Source organism: Bradysia coprophila (assembly GCF_014529535.1).
Source record: "Bradysia coprophila strain Holo2 chromosome IV unlocalized genomic scaffold, BU_Bcop_v1 contig_84, whole genome shotgun sequence".
In the NCBI taxonomy this organism is placed as follows: Eukaryota; Metazoa; Arthropoda; class Insecta; order Diptera; family Sciaridae; genus Bradysia; species Bradysia coprophila.
Window position 1 is genome coordinate 4,183,297 of NW_023503376.1, and position 27,907 is coordinate 4,211,203.

The window sequence follows — 27,907 nt, forward strand, 5'->3', positions numbered from 1 at the left end:
TCATTTCATCTTCTTTAAGTCAATTTAAATTTTGTAAATTTTATTTTTCTGTTTTTTTGCTTTTATTTAATTATTATTCAGCTGTTGCTTATTAATTCAAAATTTTTGTTTTGTTTGTATTAAAGTTATTATTTCTGTTGTCTTATTAGATCATAATTTAAGCTGTGCGATGTCCATTCTCCACATTTCTGCAATCGATTTTCGTCCGATAGGAATACAGTGATTGCAAAGGAACATGTAACAATTCCACGATTTGTGTGAAATTCGATTCTGTTGGGGAAGAGAGAATTGTTGTTTTTCGTTAGCCAAGAATAGAAGACAGATGTGGGTAGAAATAGCACAACATGACACTTGATTAAGTTGAAATCATAAGAAATTTGACACGAGAGGGACTCTTTTGAGAACCAGCCTACCGAAATCAGACGAATTTTCCAGAGGACTTTAATGTGCCTAGAAAGGACGTCGACCCTAGAAGCCAAAACCACTTTCAAAAAAATTCTTCGAAGCTTGTGTGGCTGATGAAAGGTGAGCAAAAACCGAAAAATTGCAATTTTCTTACCAAAATTTCTCCAGTTACATGAGCCGTACAGGGTCGTGTGGGGTGTCATTGGAAAGGTAATCACACGTGTTGAGCCGAATAGGGACTTGTTGTGTTTAAAATTTATCGACACTGAAATATGAGCAAGTCAAGTTTTCAACCGAAGACTTACACTGTTCTTACAGAAATTTCTCGAGGTGCAGAAAACGTACATGGTCGTGTAGGGTATTATTTGAAAGGTAATTTTATGTGCTTTTGGGCCGAATAGGGACTTATGGGGTTTGGATGCATATGCGGTGAAATATGGACACTTAAACCTTTCAACCTCTATTTCATCGTAGATGCATCCAGATCACATAAAACCCCATTTGGCCCAAAAGCACATTAAATTACCTGTCAAATGACACCCTACACGACCATGTACGTTTTGTGTACCTCGAGAAATTTCAGTAAGAACAGTGTAAGTCTTCGGTTGAAAACTTGACTTGCACGTATTTCAGTGTTGGATGAATTTTAAAACCAATAAGTCTCTATTCGGCTCAATAGTACGTGTGATTATCTTTCTAATGACACCCCACACGACCCTGTACGGCTCGTGTAACTGGAGAAATTTTTGTAAGAAACGTGCAAGTTTTCGGTTTTTGATCACCTTTCACCAGCCAGACAAGCTTCGAAGCACATATAAAAAAGTCCACTGGAAAATGCGTCCGATTTCGGTCGGCTGTTTTTCAAAAGAATCCCTCCGATAGTACAAGCAAATCCATCAGTGGTAATTACAGAATTGACTGTAGGTACTCAAAGCAAAGCGAAAGAGTTGTAGGTGTTGCATCATCAGAAAATCGTTCTGATGTCTCCTTGTGATATCACAACAGCATGTTCTTGTGTTTTCCTATTTTCAATCGCATAGAAAACAATCAACTCCAACAAGAGCAATATTTGCGACCCGAGTGCAGCGAGTGCAACAAGTGAGTGCTGTTTTGTTCTCTCAATGCTTGAAAGTGATAAAATGAGTTTCCTTCGCGACTTTGAAATTTCTATGCGCCTTTTCATTAGCAGTGACAAGGAATAGGCGGCTTCACTCAAAACGATCTTAAATAGATCTGTCCTTGCTTGCAGAAAATGTGTTGAGAAATCAGATGTGGGGAGAAACGCCCTCACCGCAAATGAGGGTAGTAAATACAAGCATGCCAAATTCACCGATAGAGAATTTGTGTCTACCGTTCATCTCCTTCAAATTCAAATCAACTCACCATTTTCAGCAGTTATAACGCCATGTCGTATCAAAAAATCTATAACCACCGGACAGCTGGTGGTTTTGAAGTCAGCCGAAAATACCTTCTCCAAACATTGATTAGCCGGTAACAATTCGAATGCTTGCACTTCGCCATCGGCATTCGTAGGCACAAAATCGGGCGGCAATTCTAAATCGAATACAAATTCGGTGTTCGGAAAGATGCCCCGTTCACTTTCAAACAGAAACGACACACAACCGGCCGACACCAGATTTTTCACTAAATTTTCGGGAATCGAAGCCTCTTCGGCGGCTTCTTTGACGGCCGTTTCCATAATACCGAAACCAACCGATAAACCGCCGCCCACCATATTGTCCCACTTGCCAGGCCATGTTTGCTTCGTGTCGGATCGTTGCTGCAACCAAATGCACAATCCTTTCGTTGGATGACGAACGAAACCGTTTATGTCAACTCCGTAGTTTCGAATGCCGAACAGACACGTAGCCGATCGATCCATTTTGAAGAGGCTATTGTGTCCCGCTTTGACATCGTAACACTGAAACGGATATAGAAATGAAATGGTTGGCCCCACATTTAAAAATTGATTTAATTTTTCGCGCGTATACTGACCTCTTCTCGCCACCCTTTCAACGTAACAAACGTTGCATCCTTTTTAAATTGCCTGAGAACTTTGTCGACGTTTTCCGATCGTTCGGCATAGTCCCGAAAAGCCGGATTCAATTCAACAATGTCTCTCATTTCATTTTTGTCAATCCGAAATACGTCTGGATAATTGTACAACTGTTTTAATACATCCGGTCGGATGAGTCCCACTTGTTGGCCATCGACAACGAACGGTCGACATTCACCTTTGACCAAACCTGCGAGAGAATTGTTATTCATGAAATACAAATTACAATTTTTCGCGAAACAAATTTTTTTTTTTTTAATTTTTCAATGACAAAGTTCGAACAAAAAAAAGGAGAAAGAAATTAGCATGACCGCTAATGTGTTGTGTCCTAATACGGCAGTAATTTATCTACTAAGTTATGTAAATGTAATGAGCGAGGCGAGATATACAGAGAAAAATATGAAGGTAAAATAGAGGATGTCCGTCAATGGAGTTCGGTTTCGTATGGAAATTTTTTTGACGATTTTTCGTTTAACAATTCTTTGCAAATTTGGGGTAATTTGGTAAATAAAACGTTCGGAGCATCCCAGTTAGAATGAAAAATCTCCTTTCATTTTTTAAACAAATGTTTGAACGTCGTTTTTCTGTAGTGAATTACCGGTAAATGTAACGTTTACCAGTAAATTTCATACCAATTCACGCCGTAAGTGCGGTCGAAATTCAAAATGGAAAGTGCGGAGGTCTTTCTAACGTAGGAGCTCGTTCAGAAACTCTTCGTTAAGTTTCTCTAATGAGGATTTTGACACTTCTTTCATATAAAATATGTCAAAATCTTCACTTTGGGTCACGAATTTTTAGTTCCTGAACGAGTTCTAGTGTCATTTTCATACAATGAAGCGTTGAAATGTATTTTTTGGTTCACTTTATCATCGAATCGTTCACTTAAAATTCAAATTTTAAGCACACTTACGGCGAAAATTTCTCACCGGTTGGGATACACTATCTGTGTGAAAATCTTCTTCGTATTGCAATTCCAAAAATTATTAAAAAGAAACAAGGAAAAATGGTTAATGTCCCTAGGGATTGCAAACCGAACTCGAATTCAAAAACCGCGGTTTCGGTTTGTTTCCACTAAAAAGAGCGATTAACCGGTTAACTGCGGTTTTTCAACCCTAAGAGCAAAAAAAAATTCTCCAAATTTCACAGTTTTAATACTTTTTTCGCGTTTATGACGCGGTATTTCATATTTAATTCAATGAAATGAAATGTATTTGTTTACCATCTGTTTGGAGAGGGAATTTGGGTTTATCTTTGCATCGACACATAAAATATCTTAAGTTTCTGCAGAACTTCGGCACAGGATACAACCCCCTCCTCGAAGATAAGCCAATTTTCGTATCACTTAATCTAGAACCTAATTTTGTTCATAAAAGTCCAGCATTCGAAAATGTTTTCTCAGTGTCAACACTGGCAACACTTAAGTAAATGCTGATAAACAGTCTCTAGATTCGGTCCTCAAACACAGCCATCTTGTGTTTAATAACGTTTTCGATGTTGCGACTACCATTTGACTACCACGCATGAGTACTGTCAATAACTTCTGTTTTCTGCCTTATTCGTGCCTTCGGTGCTTCTATTTATCTACTACACATTCCACATCACATGAGGAGTTTTTGTGCAAGGACCACAACGCCGGCTTCGATTTTTTGAAGTTTTTCGTGTTTATTTTGAAATCATTAAAAATGACAAAATTCCGAGACCAATGTTTTGCACCTCATATCACACATGGCTCATGTCATAATTAGGAAACAAAGACAACTCCAATAATACGACATAGGCAGAAAATACAAGCTTGCCACAGTACTTTTTGAAATAAATTTTGGACTTTCGGAGCGACATTTAAAAACCAAAAATCCCGGTTTTTATGCCAAAAAACTGCGGTTTCGATTTGGCTAAAATTGCCGGGTTAACCGGTTCGGTTTAAACCGGTTTGCAATCCCTACCTGTCCCACATCTAATCTTACACAATGAAAACGACAACTAGATAATCTTACAGGAAATGAGAATGAAGAGAACTGTCTGCTTGCATGCAAATATCGAAATGATTGTCGAAATCGGTAAATGCACCCAACATTGGGAGGCTTTTTGACGTCTGACAGATACGAGTGATAATGCAAGTTAATGCAGGTGAATGGGTAACAGAACGAAATAAACGCTCGTTGCGCTGGGATCGAAGACATGACGATGAATTTAGGGAAGGTACAGCAGAAAGATGCAATCGAAATTCATATCGGACCCGTGTAAACACAATAATGACTCAAACGACGTTTCACTCCCTTCCGACGCAATCAATAAAAAACAAAATTCATTCGACTTCATATTCGTCTCTGTGTTACGATTGTGTTACATATTATAAGACCGCGGTGTTCAGTTCTCTATATAGCTAACATTTTGGTTTTGCAACATTTTGTGCCTGTTTTTTTTTGGTGTGTTACCAGCAGCTGCTTTAATTATTCATTTTATAAAGGCAAATACCAAAAGCGTCATTCTACGAAAAATCGATATTTTATTTCTCATGCAGAAAACGTTCAAATTCGAATAGAATGTGTATGCATGGGTAGGTGTATGATATATGTGTTCATATAATATCGAATGCTTTTTACTAGCTTGACCGATTGAGATAACAATTTATTTTCTTAATAAATTTTTGTTTCTGCTGAATCGCCAACTTTTTTGTTATTTAAAACATCTTGCAACCCATTAATTAAGTTACAGTATGTGTGTGTATGTATATAGCTTGTTTGCATAGCGCAAAAAAATAAATAAATGCAAATGAGTCTCATCAAGCAAAATAGTTTATCGAATTTGAACCGCACAACTAATTATAATGACACACACAAAAAAACAGCATCGTCGAAAGGAAATTTGAATAAACATCCATAAATCGTCACAGATCTGCTCTGGGTATGATGATTCCCATCAGCAGTATTAGGCTCCATTTGAATAATCGACAATTGATTTGGTAGCGATGAAATGATGGAAATTGTGTCGGTTTAAGCATTTTTCGCTACGAACCGAATACACAAACATTCCAAAACCACAAAAAACCGATAGCAAAACAAACAGTGATTCATCTACCACGTATGAATAAAAAAACGAATGTGCAAAGATAATACTAAATGGGAAATAGTCATTTGTGTACCTGTTTTGGACGATTGATTTTAGGCAATTTCGCGGATTGTAGGCCGAACGAAGTGAGGTCTACAAGCGAAAGTGCCTTAAATCAACCGTCCCAAACAGGTGCACATGTGAGTTTTCATGCAGAGGGCCGGAAACCCGAGAAAATTCGAAAAATTGCCCTCATTTTCGGCCCCGAAGCATGAAAAGAGTTAATGAACACACATCAAAAACTTTTATATTATTTCGTCAGCCCCAACGCAATCGATAACAATGCGAGAAAAATGGTTTTTATGAAAGAAAATGCAGAACAGTTAAACGAATTGGCTGTGTTAAATTGTCCGCACTTTGTCAATTAATTGTAGCAAACACTTTGATTGCAAAATCACACTCACCTGACAGGTAAAAACAATTAAATTTTTGTGCTAGTTTCAAGAGCCTAGTCATTTTTGAATCTTCCATTTTAGATTTTGTGTTTAGACTAATAAAAAAATAAGATTTTACATTGACTCGGAGTGTACATCGAATGTCATGTCATGTCGTTGCAAAATACCCACCAAATAAAAAATTTCCGCTCTGCCCGCTCTACCGTAGTAAAGTTTGAAATTAATTTAGCGCCGGTAAACTGCGATTCTGATTGATCAACACTTGTCGTCAGTTGTTATACTTAAACGTTTCACCACTTTCGATTCGTGTGAACACTCATAGTCACTAAGACGGACTAAACTTAACGTCCAACTTTTATGAGAGCTCTATATGGTATAAGATGAACGATAATTTATCAACTTCAATGTAGCGATATATCGCCGATTTTACACACTGTATACATTACACCCAACTGACCCAACTAAATATATTTAATCGCTGAAATGTTGACGCCATAAATCCGCTAAATATTCAAATTTAAAAGTGTCAAACCCAAATCAAACGTCGTATCGTTTGTTCCAAATAACTGTAAACCCGAACGACTCGAACTTTAACAACACGAACGACGACGATTTCATCAACATAACCTGAACGGCAACAAATTTACTTGTAAATTTTTCGTTAAAATTTTCGTCAACCTGAAAGTTGAGGTTAAGTTGTCTTCTGTGGATAAAATTTGACTTTTCGAAATGACCTTGGAACAAACCTATAGGTAATTGACGATATTCTCATATTAGAGTGCGTCAAAATCAATCTTTCAAATCATTTGTTCATTTACTGATTTACACAAAATTCAAATTCTGAAACGCACTTACGTCGCCTCGCCATGAATACAGCAAAACAAATTATTGAGGTAATTCTGACAGGCAGGGCTGTATGAGAATACAACATAACAACGAAAAAGTGCTTGGATTTTTAAACAAATCCGACTGTCAGAATTATCTACCTCTTGATATTTTTGATTTTTCGGGGATAATTTTGATAGTTTCGGTTAATACCTATTGTCTCACAAAGATTCTAACACTTTTCCCATGAAAATCTTCTCTACTTATATGTATTCAGTTAAGCTAAGCTAAAGCTAATAAGGTGAAAGCACTTGAAAAATGATGACAAAAAATTGCGGCAGACAAACTATCAAAATCAATGAATTATATCCGAATTATTTGCACAAAGCACGTGCAATTTCGGCAATTTCGCGAGTTGTAGCCCAAAGGAAGGTAGGGCGACATACGAAAGTTCCTTAGAGTTACCGTCCACGACAGATACATATAAAATGTTCATGCCGAGGGACTAAATTATGAGAAAAATTCCATCCGTGCAGCGTGAATAATCTAATTTTATCCAAATTCAGTGAGACGATGGCTTTTTGTTGACGCCTGACGCTCTCCCATGAGGCAAACAAGATTTTTCTATCTTTGCATCTTTCATTTCGCTTTGATTTTGTGGATAAAAACGGCAGAGAGATGCTAATATGACGACTGGGTCGTTTCGATGGATAGAGGGAACATGTCGAATGACAGTTGTGTTTTTGAGAGAGAGTTCAATACATTTTCTCTCAACCAATTTCAACATATTTCGACATATTCCCTCTATCCGCCGAAACGACCCAGTCGTCATATTAGCATCACTCTGAAAAACGGTTATTCACATCACGTACATACGGATGAAATATTATGTGTTCACCTCGGAGAGAAATAGGAAATTCCAACTCTAGCTCTGGTTAGAGTTTCCTATTTTCTCCACTTTTGGTAAACAAAAAACCAATAAAGTTCTGCTCAAAATATTCAACGCAAAACTCATTTTTTTTACATTCTTGCCCAGAGGTGATATGATCAAGGCTGTATATTTTGAGGAGGTCACGCAGCCCGCCATTTTATTGATGGTTTTACATGTAAAAAAATTCACCACATCATCAAGACGACGAGAATCATCAGAGTAGGTGAATTTTTGTATGAAATCGGCCATTTTATCATCAACTGTGGTGTGTAACCCGCGTATCTGTATCTGCGTGACCTCCCCAAAGTATACAGCCTTGGATATGATGGCACTGATGCTAATCGGCACACAAAAAATACACGGGCACCTAGTGTAACCCTTTGTTCTTGCCACTTGCTAATTAATTAGAGGTTAGACTGCAGTGAGTACAACCCTTTTAATTTGGATACTATATTGTCTGTAAAAAAAACGCATTCACCACTTCGATCCTATATTCATCGATTCAACAATTTTTTTTTTCAAAATTCGCGGCATTTTTATCCAGAACATTCGAACTGTCAATCGAATTTATTGACTGGGAATATTTCAGTCGCCGCGTCGTATTCGACAATTTACCTACCAACCGAACCAAAATTTTCATTTCACTCTGCGACATTGAACAAATCACAAGTAAAACCGCGTCATAGAATTATATAAAAAGAAAGAAAAAAATGGTATTGGAGCAATTAATAAAAAATCATCCCACTGCCGCGTAATTTGATGGACTGGAGGAAGAGGCAAATAATTATAATCACTTTTTTATACCAATTGTGTACTTTATTAAAAGAAAAATTCAGATATTTTGTAGTATAAAATGGACGAAGAAGCCTCCATTTTTAGGGCGTGATCTGCAATTTTTTTCCATTCGCAAAAGAGAAAGAAAATTTAGTAAAACGACGTGTCCAGATTTCTACGTATTATAATCTAAGTAAAATAATAACCAAACATCTGACAAAATTACGTCCGAAACGTTTATAGCTGCCAGAAAAGATAAAGAATTTGTTAGAAAGGACAAAGACGATTTGCCAACAAAAAGACAGAACAAAAAGAATTCATCATCGAAGTTTTCTTATCTAATGTCGTAATGTGGTGTAATATCCATTGAGTTCGCGAGTTTTTCATTCAGTCATTTTATATATTCGAATAAACAAAAGACTTAAAGCAAAACGATGCATAGTAAGTGAAGTGAAATTGTGACAGATATTTTTCAGAAATTTTAAAGGAAGCCCATCGCGCAGCTGAAAGCAAAAAAATTGTACAAAAATGGTAAGTCATGTGAATATTTAATATCCATTGCCATTATAGTGGTGTAAGTATATGTATGTGCGTAGTTTCACAACCTACAAAAAAAAATTGTAATTCCGTCACTTCCGTTCTCGATAGTCATATTTTTGATGTTTCATCGAAAATCGAATGTAAGTTTTAACAGATGGCGTTCATGACGCGCGTCAACTATCCAATGGAATTTTTTGTCGCTTTGCATGTAAATTTTAGCGGCAATTTTTGAATATTTTTTTTAAAAATCAGACTGACATTGATATGACTCAGAGAGGATTGAAATGACTTTTTTCTTGTTTAGTGTACATAAATCTACTGCACAGCAAAGAAGACCTTTTTTCAAATTCTTTTGATAAAATTTGTCGTTTTGGTTTTATCTGTTCATCAACATTGTATTGATGTCAGTGAATGTCCCTTCTTTGTCAGCTTGCGATGGCCTTGAAAATTTAACATCATCTTAATCATAGTTTGCATAGATTTTTTGAATTTACGTTTGTGAATCAACGAAAGATTGTCGAAAAGAAGGTCATTAATTCCAGTTGTTCTCCGATATTATTGGATTTTATCTTTGATTGTTGGAATATAAAGATCTTATAAAGAGGACATGATCGCGAACAATTTTCTGAATATTTCAATATTACGTGAGGTGCCGCAAAATTTTTACTTTTAAGTTCAAACTGAGAATTAATCTTCGTTTTTCGGAATGCCAACAAATAATTGGGTTTAAGCTTAAGAAACTAGTGGTACAATGAATGAAACCGCAGCTCCTAAGGATCAGGAGCTATGACGATGCTGAATTCATTTTTCATTCATCGTTCTATGTCGTCTTAATTCGTGGCTAAAATCTTTTTGTTTAATTTTTTTTTTCTTGACCCAACGCACTTCAAGCATGAGTGGTACTCCAAATAGAAAAAAATTTGGAAACATTTTTCAAACAAAGTAGTACTCTATTTGGCAGCTGTCGCTCGAAGCACTTTTGCTTGAAGTGCTCTGCTTGACATCGTAGATTGTCATACTAAGTTCAGGATTACTCATGACAAGATTCTTGATATAAAAGCTCAATTTTTTTGGCTAATTTTGATCTGACCCACGAGCTACCCACAGTTTGGCACTATAATTTTACCACAATTAGCCAGAACCCAATCCCAGTCCATTAGTAATTCGTAGAACCATCAAGTTTAGTTCAGATATCTACTTCAAAGCCATAGTGCAAACTCTTCAGCGATTTTGCAATTTTATTCGTTGAGATCGCATTAAAAGTTCCATTTTGTAACAATGAGTCAATCATGAGCTGTAATGCAATTTTGATCATTCTATGAAAAAATTGCTAGATTTCGTAAGAGTATCTGACGATTGAATCCACATGAAAATCGTTGGAACCCCAACCTCAATTTAAAAATCGAAAACTGCTCAAATTGGACCATTTCTTGACACTTAAAATCATGAACGAAACACAAGAAAATTACGTGATCTGCGATCGGATATATCGTAAAAGTGGGCTGAAAGATAGCTCTTATTTTCATCGCTCCAGATGCTTCTATATTCTTCTCTTTGTACTCTTCCTATGAAACTGCGTTTTTGTTTTAAATTCCCTGATCATGTCCACGAGAATTAAAGAATTTATTTTCCCTTCCTTACAGCCTCGTATCGATCCACAACAATTGTTGAATTGCCTAAGCGTTCTGCTGGCAACAAATGGCGGCATCAAAAGCTCCAAAGAAGTAAATCGACTCGTCCAGTTGATGGGAAAATTTTCCAAAAAACTCGTTTCCAAATGCATTTACGTTCAAATATTGAAGTCCACCGAAACGGAATTGTTGGGCCAATTCATGGCGGATGGTGGCTGGGCATTGTCTCACATATGGTTGCAGGACGGAATTCTGACCAGAAACTGGCCATTGGTGCAAGAACTGTTGGAACTGATGCTACTGTGTCCGGTTGATGTTCAGCGTCTGAAGTCGAACTCGGCACCGAAATTGGTCAAAGGTCTATCGAAGGAGGGCGGCAACGAAGGTAATTCGAGCTGATTGTATGAATCGAACAATTTTGTCTAATTTTTCCCATTCGATTTTCTGTTGAACAGGTGTGCGAATACTGGCGTCGAAGCTGGTTGAGCAGTGGTTGAAAATTGTCAAAGGCGAATCATCACTCACACCGGTTACAGTTCAACAACAGGATGTCGTCGTGGCTGTTCTGAAGCCTGAAGTTCCGGAAGTGAAGGAAGAATCTACGGAAAGCGGCGACGATGAGGAGCTCGACGAAGCGGATGAGTCCGAAGATATGGTTGATCCGTTGGAAATTCCAAGCAATCATGTGCCACAAGATGACGTTGATTCGAAAGAGCGACTATCCAAGGCTAAAAGTGATGGTCTGGTGTACAAAATAACTGTTAAAGATGGCAAACAAGTGTTTGCTAAGCTGGAGGCTTCTCCAAAAAAGGAGGCGGATAGCGAAAAGGCAAAAGTAAAGAGCGAACTCAATACTAAGACGAAGAACGAAGACACAGTCAAGGGAAAATCAGAACCGATTGCCAAATTGAAAATTGCAACGGTTGATGGTAAGAAACAAATCAAAGACAAAGTTAAACAAGAGAGCGTCGAACCAAAAGAACTAGACAAAGTCGAAGCGAGTAAAAAAGTGGAAAAGGCAAAGGGTGATACAGTCAAAGAGAAATCCAAATCTGATGATAAGGAACGGCGAAATAGCAAAGAAACTGCGAAAGAATCGGGTGATGTCAAGGAGTCAAAAGAAGCGAAAGAGAAAAGAAAAGATTCGTCATCGAAATCGTCATCATCATCTTCGAAGCACAGTAGCAGTAGTAGCGGCCGAAGCTCAAGTCATAAATCTAGCCGTAGTGATAGTAAACATAAGACAAGTAGTAGCAGCAGCAGTAGCAGCAGTCGTGATAAAAGCAGAGACAGTGAACGAGATAAAGAAAGGGACAAAGACCGAGATCGAAGCTCGAAATCATCGTCCAGTAAAAGCTCAAGCAAAAGCAGCAGCTCGTCGTCTAGTAAATCCAGTCAGTCTAAAGAAAAACGCGACTCAATCGACGAAAAAGTTTCACAATCGATGAAAGACAAAGATACGTTGACCAAAGTCATCCCGCCATCAATAACCAAACTCGGAAAAATCCCGAAAAAAATTGTCACTTCCGACGGCGAAAGTGCCGCAACCACCGAAACTGGACCATCCAAAAAGTCATCGATATCAATCGAGGTCAAAAAAGACACCGAAAATCGCCCGAAAACCGTCAAAACATTCAACTCCAAATTCCGCAGTCACGGACTGGCCGAAGAAGCACCGCCACCGCCGAGCAGACGGGGCTTACAGCGTCCATCATCTCAGCCAACCGCTGGTGCATCAATACCGGGTACAACGGTAACGAAACGACCATCACCGCCGCCCGAAAAGAAGGATGCAGTGGTACCGGAAAAGAAACTGAAAATCGACACATCGTTGGCAGTGGAGAAACCGGGCATCAAACTGATACCGGCCAAGCCGAAAAGTGAGTATCTTTCGAACAATTTATCTAATCTTTGGTTCTGTCGACTGATTTCAGATGTGAAATTTGGAATTGGAGTGCGCTGGCACATATTGTGAGTTGTTGTTGCTTGGTTGGAAACCAGTCAATGGTGTTTGTGAGTATTGATCGATAAATTTACAAATCAAAAGTTCTTTCACAGCGAAATAAGGAAGAAGAAGAAGAAGAAAAATAAACGAAAAATTGTCTGCCTAAAAGCTGCGCCGCAATTAACAATTGAGTAAAGGGCAATCTTTTGTTGGATATTCAATTCGCGCGAGAATCGTATTTTCTGCCGATCATTCGAATCGAATTTATTTGTCGAACAAAAAACACAAACAATTTACTGTCATTTGTCATTGCGGGCGTTCAACCAACAGCACACAGAAGTTTGAGAAAAACCACAAAAGAAATTTGCTCATTGATGTTGCGACACATGCTCTGGGTGTGTTTTATTACACCGAAATTAACACACTTTCTCTCTATCTCAATCGGGTATGGAAAGGGGCTCAGTATAAACCACTTTCCTCCATCTACATGTTGCCAGTCGTTTTTCTGTCTCGTATGTCCAATTGTTCTCCCACATCTCGTTGCATTAAACCGTTGCGGGTCGTTCGATGAGCAACAGACAGCGGAGGCGCTGCAATAATGACACCTGAACTGACTCATAACTCCGTATTTACAAGACCTAACAGTTATCCTACTCTATTCAACCAGCGATCCAGCGTCGTTTAGATCCCTAATGTTAATTGACTTTCACTGGATCTACCAAAACCTTTAGTCAAATTTTCATTTTTGATTCGCTCGGTCCTTAAAGATCCGTTCAGCCACCGTCACAACTGATGGTAAGCTAAAATTGTCAAGTCAGAAAATTGAGAGAAGTTGACTTGTTTCGCTGGATACAAATGCAATGGCTTAAGAAGTCATCATGCGAAGCAGTGGTTGCTGTAGATGGTCATTTAATTTCTTCGTTTATTGGCTTTTAAAGGTTAAATTTTGTTAAATTCGTCCAGATCTAACGTTTTATCACCACTCGCATACATTGCTTTCATTGCATTTGATGACTGAATAGGGTCATTAAGTCAGACGGGTTGTCTCTTAACGTTCCACCAGGGATTATTTTTGCGAATTTTAATTCTAAAAAATTCTGAATTTCTTCAGAATTAAAATTTCCAGAAATAAGCCCTGTGTTCCTCTCAGTTCCTTTTCAGGGATTCTTTGGAAAAACAGTCTAACGAAATCGGATCGATTTTTTTGTGGAATCATTTTTATGTGCCCAGACACGAATTGAACCCTAGACTCCAAAACAACTTTAAAAAAATTTTTCCGGTCCCTGTGTCGTCAGTACGTGGTGACCGAAGTCTAAAAAGTGCAATTTTCTCACTGGTTTTTCTCCACAGGTGACTAGGGACATGACCGACCATGGTTTTTTATTGGATAGCTGAGGTTATGTAGTTACAGGCCAACATTGGTTAAGTGGGTCATCGATGTCATCTACAGCTCATCCATTTTATCCTAAAAGAGTCATTTTTTCAAAGTGATATTTCTCACTATAAATGACATCGACGACCCATATAACCCATGTTGGACTGTAACTACATAACCTCATCCAATGATACCATTGCCGGCCATGTCACTTGTGGGAGAAAAACCGGTAAGAAAATGACACTTTTCAGACTTCGTACTGACAGCACAGGTTCCGGAAAACATTTTTGAAATCTGGTTTTTGATTCTAAAGTTCAATTCGTGTCTTGTCACATTAAAATGATTCCATCACTAAAATATCGGTCCGAGTTTAGAAGATTGTTTTCCAAAAGGAATCCCTCTTTGCGAACCTCAATGACCCGATTCCTCCAAGGTCGTAACTCTCCGGAGGAAATGCAACACAGTACTCATAGGTCTTCCCCACCACGTTTTCTTTTTGGGCCCATTGTGACCGTTTCAGCGTTATATTTGTGTGTTTTTGTGTCCGAAATTATGTTTTTGTGCCGAATGTGAATTCATGGGGTGTGTAAATATTAAGATATCGGGACCGGTAGTTCAGTTTCCTATGCAGTTTGTCTTTCTCGTTGTTCGTATCGATTCGTTTGGTAAAGAAAAGTTTTTTTTTTAATTTTTGTTTAGAATCTCACGTTGTGATTTCTAAGTTAAATTTGAATTTTGTGTGAAATAGTCGGGAAGTTTTTGGACGAATCTAAGAAAAAGGGAAGGCAAAAAAATGTTTTGTAATATCCAATTGTCCACTGATCTCAAGCATGTTATCGTGAGTGAGTATAAGACAATTTATTGACCGACTAACCATAAATTTCTCTTCACAGATTCCAAAATTTCATCAGAAAAAATATTTTAGAAAAAAAAGCGAAAAAAAAATTGCAAAAATTTGTATGCCTTTGTACAAATTGATTTTACAAAAATAAAATTTATTTCAAAATTTAACACAGAAATATGGAAACAGAAAAAGTATGTCCACACTAGCCACCCACCAAAGAAAGAAAGAAAGAAAATTGAGTCAAGAAGGATCCATTCATTTAAACAAAACAAACGAACTAAATGAAACGATCAATCTGCCAGCTAAATTAACATCGATCCAGCCGATCTGCATCAAAATACCGACTATCCGTCGATGATTCAGCAAACTGCGTACGACGAATATTTCAAATGTTGGACACTTGGTATACGTGGATTGTATATCCGACAAACGCAACGCTTAAGTTTAAACAAAAGCATTTCTACTACGCACGGAAAAAGGGCCAGAGTAAGAGCAAGACAGTATATACATAAAAAAAGCAAAACAACGAAAGAATTTCACCACATTTCTCTTAGGACCGAATCGAGTGAGTCTTAGCAAAGCCACAAACAAAACCTATCGAAAGATTCCTCTTTATATTAAACGTAAGATCATAACAGAGATAGATAATAGGCAGACGAGTATTACATTCAAACGCCTCTTTACGAACAATGCATCGTGATGATGATATGCCACAAGTGCGCATTCTTGTGGGCATAAAGCGTTGCGACAAACAATATATTGTCGTCAAAGCGAACCGAATTTCCATTCAACTTGACTGATACATTCAGTCAAAAAAAACCATGGTGGAGAAGCGACTGCAGCGTCTGATATTCTAAAAATTAGTATATATAGGATGTGAGGGGTGGTAGGGTTGGTTCTTCAGTATAGTATCTAACGATAAAACTATTTTCGATACCTTGGAATTGGTCATTAGCTTCAAATCGTAGTCAATAAGAATTTTGCGATGATGATTTGTCGAAAGAATTTCCTCGGTTGACCCGTTGCCAAATCCAACTTGTCAAATCACACATCCGAAAGACGATTAAAAACGCATTATCCACGACGGACGAAAATTTCAAAAACGTGATAACGAAACGAATGTTCTGCAACAAAAGCGATGAATCACACTGACGACACACGTTCGTCATAATATCACATTTTTCACAAGCAACGTGACGCATTCAACAGTTTTTTGTCTCTTAAATTTTCAAGCAACATTTACCGAATCGTCGCCCGGTTTTTTTTGTTAAAGTTGATCACACAAATTATTCTAAAATGGACCGGCGTCGCATGATCACTGTTACCATTATCCCTAGTTGCATCTTTCTTACGATCAATCAGGGCTTATTTCAGAGAATTTTAATTCTGAAAATTCCGAAAATTCTGAAAAAATTCCGAAAAATTCGGAAATAATTTTTTCGGAATTTTTCAGAACTTTTTCGGAATTTTTTCAGAATTTTCAGAATTAAAATTCTCTGAAATAAGCCCTGCGATCAATTGTGCCGATTGTTCAAACGAAAAGACAATCGGTTGCCGTTTGTATCGAACCAGATGTGTGACCTGACCGTCAGCACTAATTATCATTACATTATCATTAACACTTAGTATTCGCTAAATTGGAGGTATAACGGGTACAACGAAATAATGTTGAACGGCAGTCATGAGGGTGAGGTTTTTGAATAATATTTTTGTTTGTCACTCAACCGCTCTGCATTATTTAAATGAGGGTCATGCCGATGTTGTGTAATATACACGCTGCAATGTAAAAAAAAATCTTTGCAGCAATTATAATGTTCCGTTGGATGTTTACTTTAGTTAGGGTAGTTCGTCCGATTAATCATTTTGATTGTATACTGCAACCAATCGTTAACCTTAAGCCGGATGTGATTGCTTCACATTTAAAATGGTCTGGAAGCGTCAAATGATCAGAATCAGAAATTAAATCATTCGATGCTGATTGTCCGGGCCAACCAGAAATGATGCAACATGCTAACGTTTTACACAAGAATTCGAAATAATTTACATTTGAACAGGGGTTTGGTACTGCGCCAAAAAGATTGGTGTTTTATCGTTTTAAATCTTTAACAGTTTTCTCCGAGAAATTAAACATTTATTTCAAAGCGTTTGCCGCATTATATGGGATATAATTTGAGGGACGTTTCAGAGCGACTGTCATCAATACTCAGTTTTAGGGAAATAAAGTTTTGATGAACCGTCCCCGTTCGATTAAATTTGTGGTCGCCTCTGTCATACTAAATTTTGTTGATATTTCCATTCAATCCATTGAAAATTTCATTTAAGTTTTCCGATCATTCATTCAATTGCATCCTGTTGCTTAAATTGTCATTCAAAAGGTGTCGTCCCTCGGCATTCTTTCCACGTCGATTTAAATCATATTTCGACTTGCTCTAATTCAGTTTGCAGACAATCAGAAAAACCGATTTCAATTTGAGTTCAACCGGTATATTGTAATCAACCGTATACGCTGCACATGACCAGTACAAATGTATACACAGATTGTTTGTATTACCAATCGGAAAAGTTGAAATAAGTTTTTGTATAAGAAAGTCTACAAGGTCTGCAAGCGCTCAAAGAAGGAGAAAAAAACATTTCGAATTTTTGGGTAAAATATTGTCATGTTGCATCAGTTTTTACTCGACTATTAATCCAGGACTGCTCAAAGTACTACGGACTTTAAAGACTTTTCATCTGTAAAATTCTCTTTACAGTCAGCGAATTCTCAGCTTTCAGAGCATGTGCCCCGTCCCATGAAATATGTAAAATGTTATATCGGTTCTCGGTGTGGTAGGCTGGGTAGGCTAGATACTCAACTTGGTCTCGAACCATTTACTCGATCTAAGATTTCTTTTAGAGTTCTGGTGGCATAACGAGTTGTTATACTCTCCGTAGCCATTCGATTATTGTCTATGGTGATTAGTAATGTAATTCAAATGATGAACCTCGAAAATGCTGATATTCTTGACACATTGAAATAGAATTTAAATTCTAAGTTAGATCGACAATGCATCACATTCTGTATTCGATGTATGTAAGAGGAGGATGAATATGGAAGTAAGCCATAGATTATTACTAAGCGAGACACATCATGTGGCACTGGTCATTGATTGCTGTCGTTACCAATAAATCGCAATAAATGCGAGATACGCTAATTGCACACATGCTTACGTTATGAGCAGAATTACGATTTGCTTTGAAAAGCATGGCGTAGCCACTCAAACGAAACTTTACAATTTAAAATTCACTAAAGTATTACGTGGACACGCAGGATAAATTTGCCTTATATGGCACGACGTTTGTATAGTATACTGTTCGTTAAACAATTGCAACAAACGTTTGATGGGTGATGCTTCTTTGCGGACAGTGCCAATGAAATTTAAATAATTTCTTTTTCGTCTATTTTTACTTTCTATTTCTTGCAGATTTTAATTTCATCGATCCAACGGACATCACAACAACAACAACTCACGATACTTGCCAAAGCACATTTTTTATAATCTTTGTCTTCTTGCTAGGTTCAATCAAATCGAAAAGGTTCTCTAACATTTTTCTTCTTTCTTTCATTGCAGCCCCAGTGCTCGTTGAGTCGGATATGTTCATGGACGCAATATTTGCGTCTCAAACGACCAAAAAGGACGGTGCACGGAAGCGAAAACGATTGACGAGTCAGTCAACATCCGAAACAACTAAGCCGGAAAAGGTGCAATCACCCGACGCCAAATCGGTGGCTCCGAAATTTTACCAAGACACGTTGGACAATGAAACCAAGGACGATGACAAAGCGGATGAGTCGAAGAAACAAGACGTAACGGATGTGGAGGCCACCAAAACCCCCACGGAAACGGAGGATGGTGCCGATGTGGAAATGCAAGAAGTTGATGATCCGGTTGAAACGAAAGAGATAGAGAGTGAAGTTGTTGAAAATAAAAAGCCTCCGGGACCGGGTTGTGGTCCGAACGGTCCGCCAGGCGTTTTGACAATTTTGAAACGGAAGGGTCCGAAAAAGCAATTGAGGTGGAGACCACAAGAATCTCTCGAAGAAATCCATTACTTTGAATTAGATGAAACTGAACGGACGAACGTTAGTCGAAATTCCGTTGACTCGCATCAATCGAACGAGCGTGAAGGTGACGCCTTTTTAATTGCTCGGAAAATGAATGTCGATGACCAAATGACTGAACAAATTCCATGGAAACAACCACTGCTTATAGTAGACGATGTTCCACCACATCCACAAGGAAAGGACAGCAAAGAAAAGAAAATTCAATACGATCGTGAATTGACCTGCCTGCGTGCTATTTATTTCAATCGTTCCATGATTCCGGAAAGCCCGGCAGAGCCGGATATGGAACACTATCAAATAACAGACGCTGCAGTTATTCCACTGGACGATCCCAATGGCACTCCGGAAGGAATTAAGAATTTTGTTGGATATTCTTGGCCAGAACCACGCGGATCACCCAGACACCAATCGATCGGCTTCGAGGATCCGGTACCGTTCAACAATTTCCCGCCTAATTTCGGTTTCAACAATGGGCCCGGATGGAACAATCAACCGAATCTTTTACCACCAGCGTTCAACGGTCCACCCAATCTGTTAAATATGAATACCATACCACCGGAGCCAGTGAACAACATGAATATGAACATGAATCCGATGAATCCAATGAACCTACCATTCCCGCAAAACCAGAACTTCGGTCCGCCGAACGGAATGCGAAATAATAATTTCAACGGAAATAACTTCGGTAACGATCGCATGAATCCAGGACCGCCGCAAAACAATCAAAATTGGTTTCGGCCGAATGGTCCGCAGAATAATTGGCGACCACCGATGGGTAACAACAACAACAATAATAATAATAACAATAACGGAAATCGACCGCGACACGACTGGAATCCACGAAATATTTGCCGTGCGTTCGCGAAAGGCTTCTGTCGACATGGTGATAAGTGTCAGTGGTTACATCCGGGCATCAATTGCCCTCCATTCAATTGAACGGTGAACAATGAACAGTAAACAATGCCATAAATTAGTTGGACACTTTTCTCGTGAATTTGTTACACTTCAAAATGCAAATATGGCAATGAAAACAATAAAAAACAAATTTTCTGTGATTTCTCAGCTTGGATGAAGTGAGAGTTTAGTGGATAGAGACTGCTGATATTATTGATTAAAAAACATACATTTTGTGTATTTATCTCTTAGTTACGTAGTTTCATAGTTTAATTGCATTTTTAGTACAACTAACGTATATAAGATCATCGTTTTCGCATTAGAACACGACCGACGCGCCACTGCTGCATTTCGGATCGATTTTCTTATTTTTTTTTGTTTTTGTTTTTTGTTTTCTTTGAGACATAACTTTTTCTCTGTTACATTTCCCATTTATTTGGGCTGCTTCATTACCAACTAACGAAATGTGTAAAACAAAAAGTTATTTATAAAAATCATTTTTTTCTAAGAATAAAGCCGTAGGTCGTTACGGTAAGATATTGTAAAAAAAAATGGTCTTTTATTTCGCAGTTCTGCACTGCACAATCTGAAGACTCTAAGCTGCTATGGTCTACTAAATGATTTGTGGCGAAAAGAAGCGAACTATAAACTCCAGCTTTACAGATTGAGAATGATAAGAACAAACAATATTTCAGTCCAAGCCATTCGGTGAAGGCAATAGAGTGTTATGATGAAAGTTAAAGAAATATTTTGACAAGTATCCCAAGACAACTTATAATAAACTGGTCTTCGGTCCAGAGAACCAGCACCAGCGTCAGCCAGGGCTTGTGAAACAGTGAGGACTTATGGTTTACATTGGAATTGGTAGAGGGACAAATTCTAAGATTTACAGTGTAAAAATTATGGCTCTCGATAATTTCTTCATCGAGCAACAGTAGCTAAAAGTAAAAATTTCACCATTTTAAAAGAATGATATCTCCTTTACAAAGCAACCGGGAAAGCCTTTGAATGATGATCCCAGACAAGTTTTGCGAACAGCAAAAAAATTATTTTTGAATCGAAGTTTTCTGTTACATTTTCTGAAATTGCTCTTTTAGGCTACCATCGGTGAACTTTGGACGCTTCAATACCTTACTGGTAAGAGTATTTCCCGTCAATTTGGTTGGTTATATGGTAGCCTGGGGTCTCAGCTTTACAACGATACCAAATATGCCACACTTTATGCTTTACAAGAATTATTGACGAAAACGTTTTGCATTGAGGTCGCTCTACTCGCAAATCTAGAGGAATTTCCTATTTTCAAGACGACATTACAAATAAATGTCTTTCTTATATCTATCAAACATTTAAAGTGTTTGTTTTTCTTAAAAATAGATAATTACTCTAGATAGCTCTAGATTTACGAGTAGAGCGACCTCGATGCAAAACTTTTTCATCAATAATTCTTGTAAAGCATAAAGTATTGCATATTTGGTATCATTGTAAAGCTGAGACTCTAAGCTACCATATAAGCAACCACATTGACGGAAAATACTCATACCAATAAGGTATTGAAGCGTCCAAAGTTCACCGAGGGTAGCCTAAAAGTGCAATTTCTGAAAATGTAACAGAAAACTTCGACTCGAAAATAATTTTTTTGCTGTTCGAAATGGTTCGCAAAACTTGTCTGGGATCATCATTCAAAGGCTTCCCCGGTTGCTTTGTAAAGGAGATATCAGTCTTTTAAAATGGTGAAATTTTTACTTTTAGCTACTGTTGCTCGATGAAGAAATTATCGAGAGCCATAATTTTTACACTGTAAATCTTAGAATTTGTCCCTCTACCAATTCCAATGTAAACCATAAGTCCTCACTGTTTCACAAGTCCTGGCTGACGCTGGTGCTGGTTCTCAGGAACAGCTAAGGGGATTTTGCTAAAACTTGTTTACGTGAACAGCACTTCCCTCCCCCAACTCACTTATAAAAAAACCTGGATGTTAACTTACACGTTTATTTAAAAATTTTAAGTCTCACCGTGAAACTGGTCTTCGGTCCTCTCGCTCTCAACGTAACACGTTGAAAAAGAAAGCAATATTTTGACAAGTACCACAAGACAACTTATAATAAACTGGTCTTCGGTCCTCTCGCTCTCAACGTAACACGTTGAAAAAGAAAGCATTATTTTGACAAGTACCCCAAGACAACTTATAATAAACTGGTCTTCGGTCCTCTCGCTCTCAACGTAACACGTTGAAAGAGAAAGCATTATTTTGACAAGTACCCCAAGACAACTTATAATAAACTGGTCTTCGGTCCTCTCGCTCTCAACGTAACACGTTGAAAAAGAAAGCATTATTTTGACAAGTACCTCAAAACAAATTTTAATAACTGGTCTTCGGTCCTCTCGCTCTCAACGTAACACGTTGAAAAAGAAAGCAATATTTTGACAAGTACCCCAAGACAACTTATAATAAACTGGTCTTCGGTCCTCTCGCTCTCAACGTAACACGTTGAAAAAGAAAGCAATATTTTGACAAGTACCCCAAGACAACTTTTAATAAACTGGTCTTCGGTCCTATCGCTCTCAACGTAACACGTTGAAAAAGAAAGCATTATTTTGACAAGTACCACAAGACAACTTATAATAAACTGGTCTTCGGTCCTCTCGCTCTCAACGTAACACGTTGAAAGAGAAAGCATTATTTTGACAAGTACTCCAAGACAACTTATAATAAACTGGTCTTCGGTCCTCTCGCTCTCAACGTAACACGTTGAAAGAGAAAGCATTATTTTGACAAGTACCCCAAGACAACTTATAATAAACTGGTCTTCGGTCCTCTCGCTCTCAACGTAACACGTTGAAAAATAAAGCATTATTTTGACAAGTACCACAAGACAACTTATAATAAACTGGTCTTCGGTCCTCTCGCTCTCAACATAACACGTTGAAAGATAAAGCATTATTTTGGCAAGTACCCCAAGGCAACTTATAATTAACTAGTTAACTGTTATCTCGCTCTGATCATAACAGTCTATGTGGGGTAGAAACGCACAGAGCGTGCTGTCAGCCAAAAAATGCTGGCACGTATATTCGGACAAAGAGTTCGAAAAATTAAAATTTCTTGATGTTTCTCGCTTATATCTTGTTTACATTGAATGCGAATGAACTTCATCACACCAACGAGTCCCTTTATTTATGTATTTTTTGCGTGTCCTTGATCAGCTTCTGAAGATATAGATAACTTGACAAATTGATTTGTTTATCTAGTGCTGAAATATCGCGACTTCGTCGCTCATTTCCGACCCACTATAAACAAAACGTTGCTCCTAACTTGTGCTAAAGGACTTTTTATTAATTCGATAAAAAAAGCCCTTTAACATGCGTTAGGAAATAATACTATTCTACGTGCCTCTAGTGCGTGTGCGTTTCATGGATGTAGTGTGATACTATAGTGAATTGTGAGTTTTCTGTTTATGTTCGGTTGGGACTTTGGTCAGTTGAATTACTGTAAAACCTGCGTAAGTTCTAAGTTGACCACTTGAATCTCAATGAAGTCCCAATGAAGTCATTTTCCTTAATTTACTTGACCAAAAATATAACAAGAATAGACCGGCTATAAGCCTAGTGAGGTCTTTTTTCTTTCTCTCAATTTTCTCACTTCTCGAGATACCAACTACCAAATACGTGAGTTACAAATAGGCAAGCAGGAAGAATAGTTTCTTCAGTCGATATCCAGCTGTTGAACAGTTAACATCGCCACCATCGTTCTATCAGTTTCGTAGTCAACTACCAATTTTGTATTCAACTACCAAACTCAACTATTCAACAACCATTTTGGTATTCAACTACCAGTTTGGTAGTCAACTACCAAATTATCAAATTATAAATAGGCAAGCAGCCTAAATAATTTCATCAGTCGGTGTGCAGCTCTCAAACAGTTAACATCTCTACCACCTCTCTATCAGTATGGTAATCAACTACCAGTTTGGTAGTCAACTACCAAAAATTCAAGCTTTAAATAGGCAAGCAGGCAGAATAATTTTGTCAGTTGGTGCGCAGCTCTCGAATAGTAAACGTCTCTGCCGAAAATTACGTTTGGTAGTCAACTACCAAATACCAAGTTTTCGAATTGCAATGCCAACTATCAGCTATCAATTATCAGATAACAAATAATTATTATTTGCCTGGTGTTGATTTGCTCATAGTGACATTGCATTATCAAATAATATGTTCCAAAATTTTCATAAAGTTGGAACACCCGACAGACAGACAGAGAGACAGACAGACAGACAAAGTGTCCACAATAGGGTATTTTTTTCCTATGGAAAAAAGACCTAAAAACGAGAAATGAAAAGGAAAACCTGTGCAACCCGACCGAATTTTCCGGTCCCACTAGGTGGTGAACTTACGCAAGATTTACAGCATATGAAATATATAATCAAGTGCTTTGGTTCGAATATCTCCATCGAAAACCGACCTCGTTTGTAACGGTGTTAGGGAATCTCGCGCCGCGTCATTCACAATAATTCACAAAGTGACATCTTCCTTATACAAAATGTGTCAAAATGTGAATTATTGTGAATTATTGTGAATGACGCGGCGCGAGATTCCTACCCTAGCAACCTTTGTAACACAAAATAGATTACCCGAGTGGAAATAGTCTTTCAAATGAAACGTTTCAAACTTTTCATTGAAAGGTCAAGTTTGGAAGCATACAAAAAAATCGGTGTTAGGGAATCTCGCGCCGCGTCATTCACAATATCTCACAAAGTGACATCTTCCTTATACAAAATGTGAATCATTGTGAATGACACGGCGCGAGATTCCAAGCATACAAAAAATCAACGACTGAATGTATCTATCCTTTTACAAAACAAAGAATAAATTGTCGATCGGTGTCATGACATAAGCGAATTGAAATGAGATTGAAATGTACGAACATCTTAAAAAGTCCATTCGGGTCCGACTCAGACAAAAGGCCGTTCGGGAATCCACAGAATGGATAGTCCAGCAATGACGGAACGTTATGCTATGGTTTAACATCGCCACAAAGTACACGTAAAATGTCTCCTCGGAAGCCTCAGTCGGCTCCAGTAGAGGCGTCACAATCTTTTTGAGTATTTCATTCTTTGCACTCTATTTGGAGTACTTCACTCAAAGTCAAAGGTTTGTTCCAAGGCCATACGAATTGTCAAATTACTGTTTACAGTTACTCGGAAGAAACCTACAACGTTTACTCTATTTATTCGAAATTCCAACGGCCTGGCCTGTGCGTGCAAAAAGAACCAAAATATTTTTAAATTTTACACTGTTTCAAGGTCATTCGTTAAGAGTAAAAACCACTGTGTCAAATTGGCGTAGGATATGTTCTACTACTACGATAGGTGCTCTTACCTGGGTCACCCTTTCTTACAGTGGTCTCCTTTCGTTTTTTGCTTTACCGACATGAGTTATCGTAGCTCTTGCATTTAGTCTCTATCCAGCAGAATACATCGCAAATTATAAAATAAAAACTCAGACCTAAGGAAAATCACAAAAAATGACCAGAAGTTTAAACTCAGTAAACTTTATTCAACAATCAAAACCCGGAAATTTGCAAAAAAATATTTTTCTCTCGACTCTTTCATCAAGACGCTGGAGAAATGAATTTAAAATTATTTCATCGGTGACAAAACTTTGTAGATAGTACTCAGCAACGGGTATGCGCCTCCTCCACAAACATTTTTATTATCATCATCCTCAATAGACCACACCATTACACCAGCCAGGTTCTGACTTACGGCGTACTCTGCCTTTATCTGTACTGAGCGCGCATCGTCATAACTAATCCATTCATAATCATCGTAAAAATACGGAACCTTACGCTAGCCATCGAATACACTCGTCCAGATTGATGATGATTGATATTTGTTGCAAACCTGAATAATCAACAGAGAGAAGACAGGTTAATATGTTGGGAAAAATTAGTTTTCTATCGCTTGAGATCAAACTTCAATATAAGATAATGTTGTCGCCGCAGTGCTGGGTGCTCCGACAGAATTATTTTGTGTAGTTAAATTATATTTTCGGCCAAAAAACGGAATTCCTAGCAAAAGTTTGTTGGGACTGACGCCAGCATTGATCCATGCATTCACCGATGCATTTTGATTCAATTGTTTGTTCACATCGAATGTGGCAGCGTATAACGGAGCATTTAGACCAGTGATTGCTGGCGGAAATCGACCAGTAACTGGATCATATGCACCGTTGTATTCGTAGGTATAAAGATTTATTAAGTCGTGTGAATAGTAGCAAATGGAATCGATTTTTCTGAATAAAATTGAAATTTTTTGGACTAACTCATTCATTTGAACAGCATCATATGATAGATCCAGATATTCCTGCGCTGCACCAACAGTCGCAGTTAAAAGCTTAGCTCCAGCAAATTTCTCTTTCAATTCTCTTAACAAAATCGCGAAATTTATCTAGAATGATTGGTCAACGATTGTCGATAATAAAAAGGTCAAGGTGTTTCAGAAGGATTACTTTGTCTTGCTGATATAAACCACCTCTTAAGCCAGGAGCCTGCCAATTAAAATCAAGTCCATCGAAGCCGTATAGATTCAAAAGTTCGTACACACTTGTTACAAATACAGCACGCTTAAGAGACGATGAAGCCACCTGTTTCACAAACAGTTGTAATTGTACGACTTCGTCATTGATTTTATCTTATTTAAAGTCTCCGCTTCTTCCCAAACAAGAAAAATAACTTACGTTAGAGTATGTTACACTGCCTTCGTCCCACCCACCTATCGCCAACATAAGTTTCACGTTCGGATTCTTAAAACGTAATCTCTTGAAGCTTTCGAACAATGCTATAGCAGCGGAAAAGATGGCAAAAGTTCCGTCGATATGATTTCTACTACTACCTCAGTAAGCGAAACTGACTTACTATTGTCTACTTTGACCGTTCCGTCTGCATTCAGGCCAATGAAACCAAACGCAATGTGTGTACACAAATGTGCATTAAAATCGGACAAGGAAAACGATCCAATGCCACTTCTGCTAACTGAAGAACTTTGAAAATAACAGAAAACTTTATCTGCAAACAGATTATTTGGTCACACGAGATCAGCGTAAAATTCATTTTAAAATTTTCACTAACTGGTAGCGGCAGTCGTTGAACAAATTGATACCGTTAACAAAATACTTAGACCGCAGAAGGTCCTTAGAAATTTCATTTTCGCTTGGTGACGAGTTTTTCAATAATATCCCACAAACAGTTTGACCAACCAATGCTCTGATTTTTTTTGTTCTTCTATTTATATTATCCACTACCTGATTGTTATTTTTAGCGATTTTTAGTGTAGTAGATAACAAAAGCTAATATCGTCAAAATGAGACAAACAAAAATTTACTACCTTTGAGAAAAATGTAAGCCTCTAGAGCCTAACAAAAAAATTAATTGTTGGCAATATAACATTTCAAGGTTGTAAATTAGACGTAACAGATGGTGTTTCGACGTCTACACTGAAAATTACGAGGTTAGATTTCACTTAAGAGCGAATTCGCGAAAACTTAGAACATCTAACATAAATTCGAGGTTCAAGAATCGAGTTTTGGCACAAATGAATCGACATTCCTATCTGAGAAATAATCTGAAGAAATTTCTTCTCAAAAAACTATGGATGCGGCACTATAGCGCTCAGAATAATGGTCTCCAGGAGGGGTCGCCAAAATGGTTTTTTATCAATAACTCGTCCACTTTCAAATCATGTCCGGAGCGATAGCGGAGGACTTGACGCAGTCTAACTTCCAAAAAAAGAACGAAGAAATTTTTTTGAGACGCGGCAACTATATATAGGCGAGAATTTAAGTTTCTTCCCTTTGGCTTGTATCACCACAAATTCTATTCTATCTTATTCGCGCTTCAAATACGAGCAAAACGAGCTATCACTCGACTATGTAACTTTAAAATTGCCGGAGATACATCGTTTTGAAGTTGGTCATTTTGATAGAAAATGCACCAAATTAACGTTTTCCAAACAATCAAAATCTTTCAACTTACTCTGTATGTTTCTATCTGTCTATCTGTCTATCTATCGACGGTCGATCTCGGAAACT

The 27,907-nt window shown here is 37.8% G+C and overlaps 3 protein-coding genes across 4 annotated transcripts; 1 reads left to right on the plus strand and 2 right to left on the minus strand.

The window, feature by feature from the left end:
• LOC119072556 (uncharacterized protein YJR142W) lies at nucleotides 1–6,105 on the minus strand. Of its 2 annotated transcripts, none has more exons than XM_037177792.1 (4): nucleotides 5,974–6,105; nucleotides 2,401–2,651; nucleotides 1,789–2,326; nucleotides 1–270 (listed from the first exon to the last, which is right to left on the minus strand). In XM_037177792.1, the coding sequence occupies exons 1-4, from the start codon at nucleotides 6,038–6,040 to the stop codon at nucleotides 158–160; spliced, it is 969 nt and encodes a 322-aa protein (XP_037033687.1). In that variant the 5' UTR covers nucleotides 6,041–6,105; the 3' UTR covers nucleotides 1–157. The 2 variants fall into 2 exon arrangements, with proteins under 2 accessions (XP_037033687.1, XP_037033688.1); XM_037177793.1 differs by lacking the exon at nucleotides 5,974–6,105 and adding an exon at nucleotides 5,804–5,824.
• A 2,242-nt stretch (nucleotides 6,106–8,347) lies between these two features.
• On the plus strand, nucleotides 8,348–20,049 carry LOC119072559 (serine/threonine-protein phosphatase 1 regulatory subunit 10). The gene is made up of 4 exons (XM_037177795.1): nucleotides 8,348–9,025; nucleotides 10,678–11,050; nucleotides 11,121–12,545; nucleotides 18,438–20,049. The coding sequence occupies exons 1-4, from the start codon at nucleotides 9,023–9,025 to the stop codon at nucleotides 19,865–19,867; spliced, it is 3,231 nt and encodes a 1,076-aa protein (XP_037033690.1). The 5' UTR covers nucleotides 8,348–9,022; the 3' UTR covers nucleotides 19,868–20,049.
• A 5,345-nt stretch (nucleotides 20,050–25,394) lies between these two features.
• On the minus strand, nucleotides 25,395–26,765 carry LOC119072996 (acidic mammalian chitinase-like). The gene is made up of 5 exons (XM_037178320.1): nucleotides 26,746–26,765; nucleotides 26,558–26,645; nucleotides 26,330–26,464; nucleotides 25,840–26,268; nucleotides 25,395–25,668 (listed from the first exon to the last, which is right to left on the minus strand). The coding sequence occupies exons 1-5, from the start codon at nucleotides 26,763–26,765 to the stop codon at nucleotides 25,459–25,461; spliced, it is 882 nt and encodes a 293-aa protein (XP_037034215.1). The 3' UTR covers nucleotides 25,395–25,458.
• Nucleotides 26,766–27,907: the final 1,142 nt, after the last annotated feature.

Excerpts from the sequence above, each read along its gene's own strand:
- LOC119072996 (XM_037178320.1), bottom strand. The coding sequence starts at position 26,765 with ATGCAGACGGAACGGTCAAA. Across the intron at positions 26,646-26,745 it reads ATGCAGACGGAACGGTCAAA|CTTCAAGAGATTACGTTTTA; the intron begins GTAGACAATAGT and ends ATTGTTCGAAAG. Across the intron at positions 26,465-26,557 it reads GCAGTGTAACATACTCTAAC|GTGGCTTCATCGTCTCTTAA; the intron begins GTAAGTTATTTT and ends TTTGTGAAACAG.
- LOC119072556 (XM_037177792.1), bottom strand. The coding sequence starts at position 6,040 with ATGGAAGATTCAAAAATGACTAGGCTCTTGAAACTAGCACAAAAATTT. Across the intron at positions 2,327-2,400 it reads TGAAAGGGTGGCGAGAAGAG|TGTTACGATGTCAAAGCGGG; the intron begins GTCAGTATACGC and ends TATCCGTTTCAG. Across the intron at positions 271-1,788 it reads CGTTATAACTGCTGAAAATG|AATCGAATTTCACACAAATC; the intron begins GTGAGTTGATTT and ends CTTCCCCAACAG.
- LOC119072559 (XM_037177795.1), top strand. Across the intron at positions 11,051-11,120 it reads GAAGGAGGGCGGCAACGAAG|GTGTGCGAATACTGGCGTCG; the intron begins GTAATTCGAGCT and ends TCTGTTGAACAG. Across the intron at positions 12,546-18,437 it reads GATACCGGCCAAGCCGAAAA|CCCCAGTGCTCGTTGAGTCG; the intron begins GTGAGTATCTTT and ends CTTTCATTGCAG.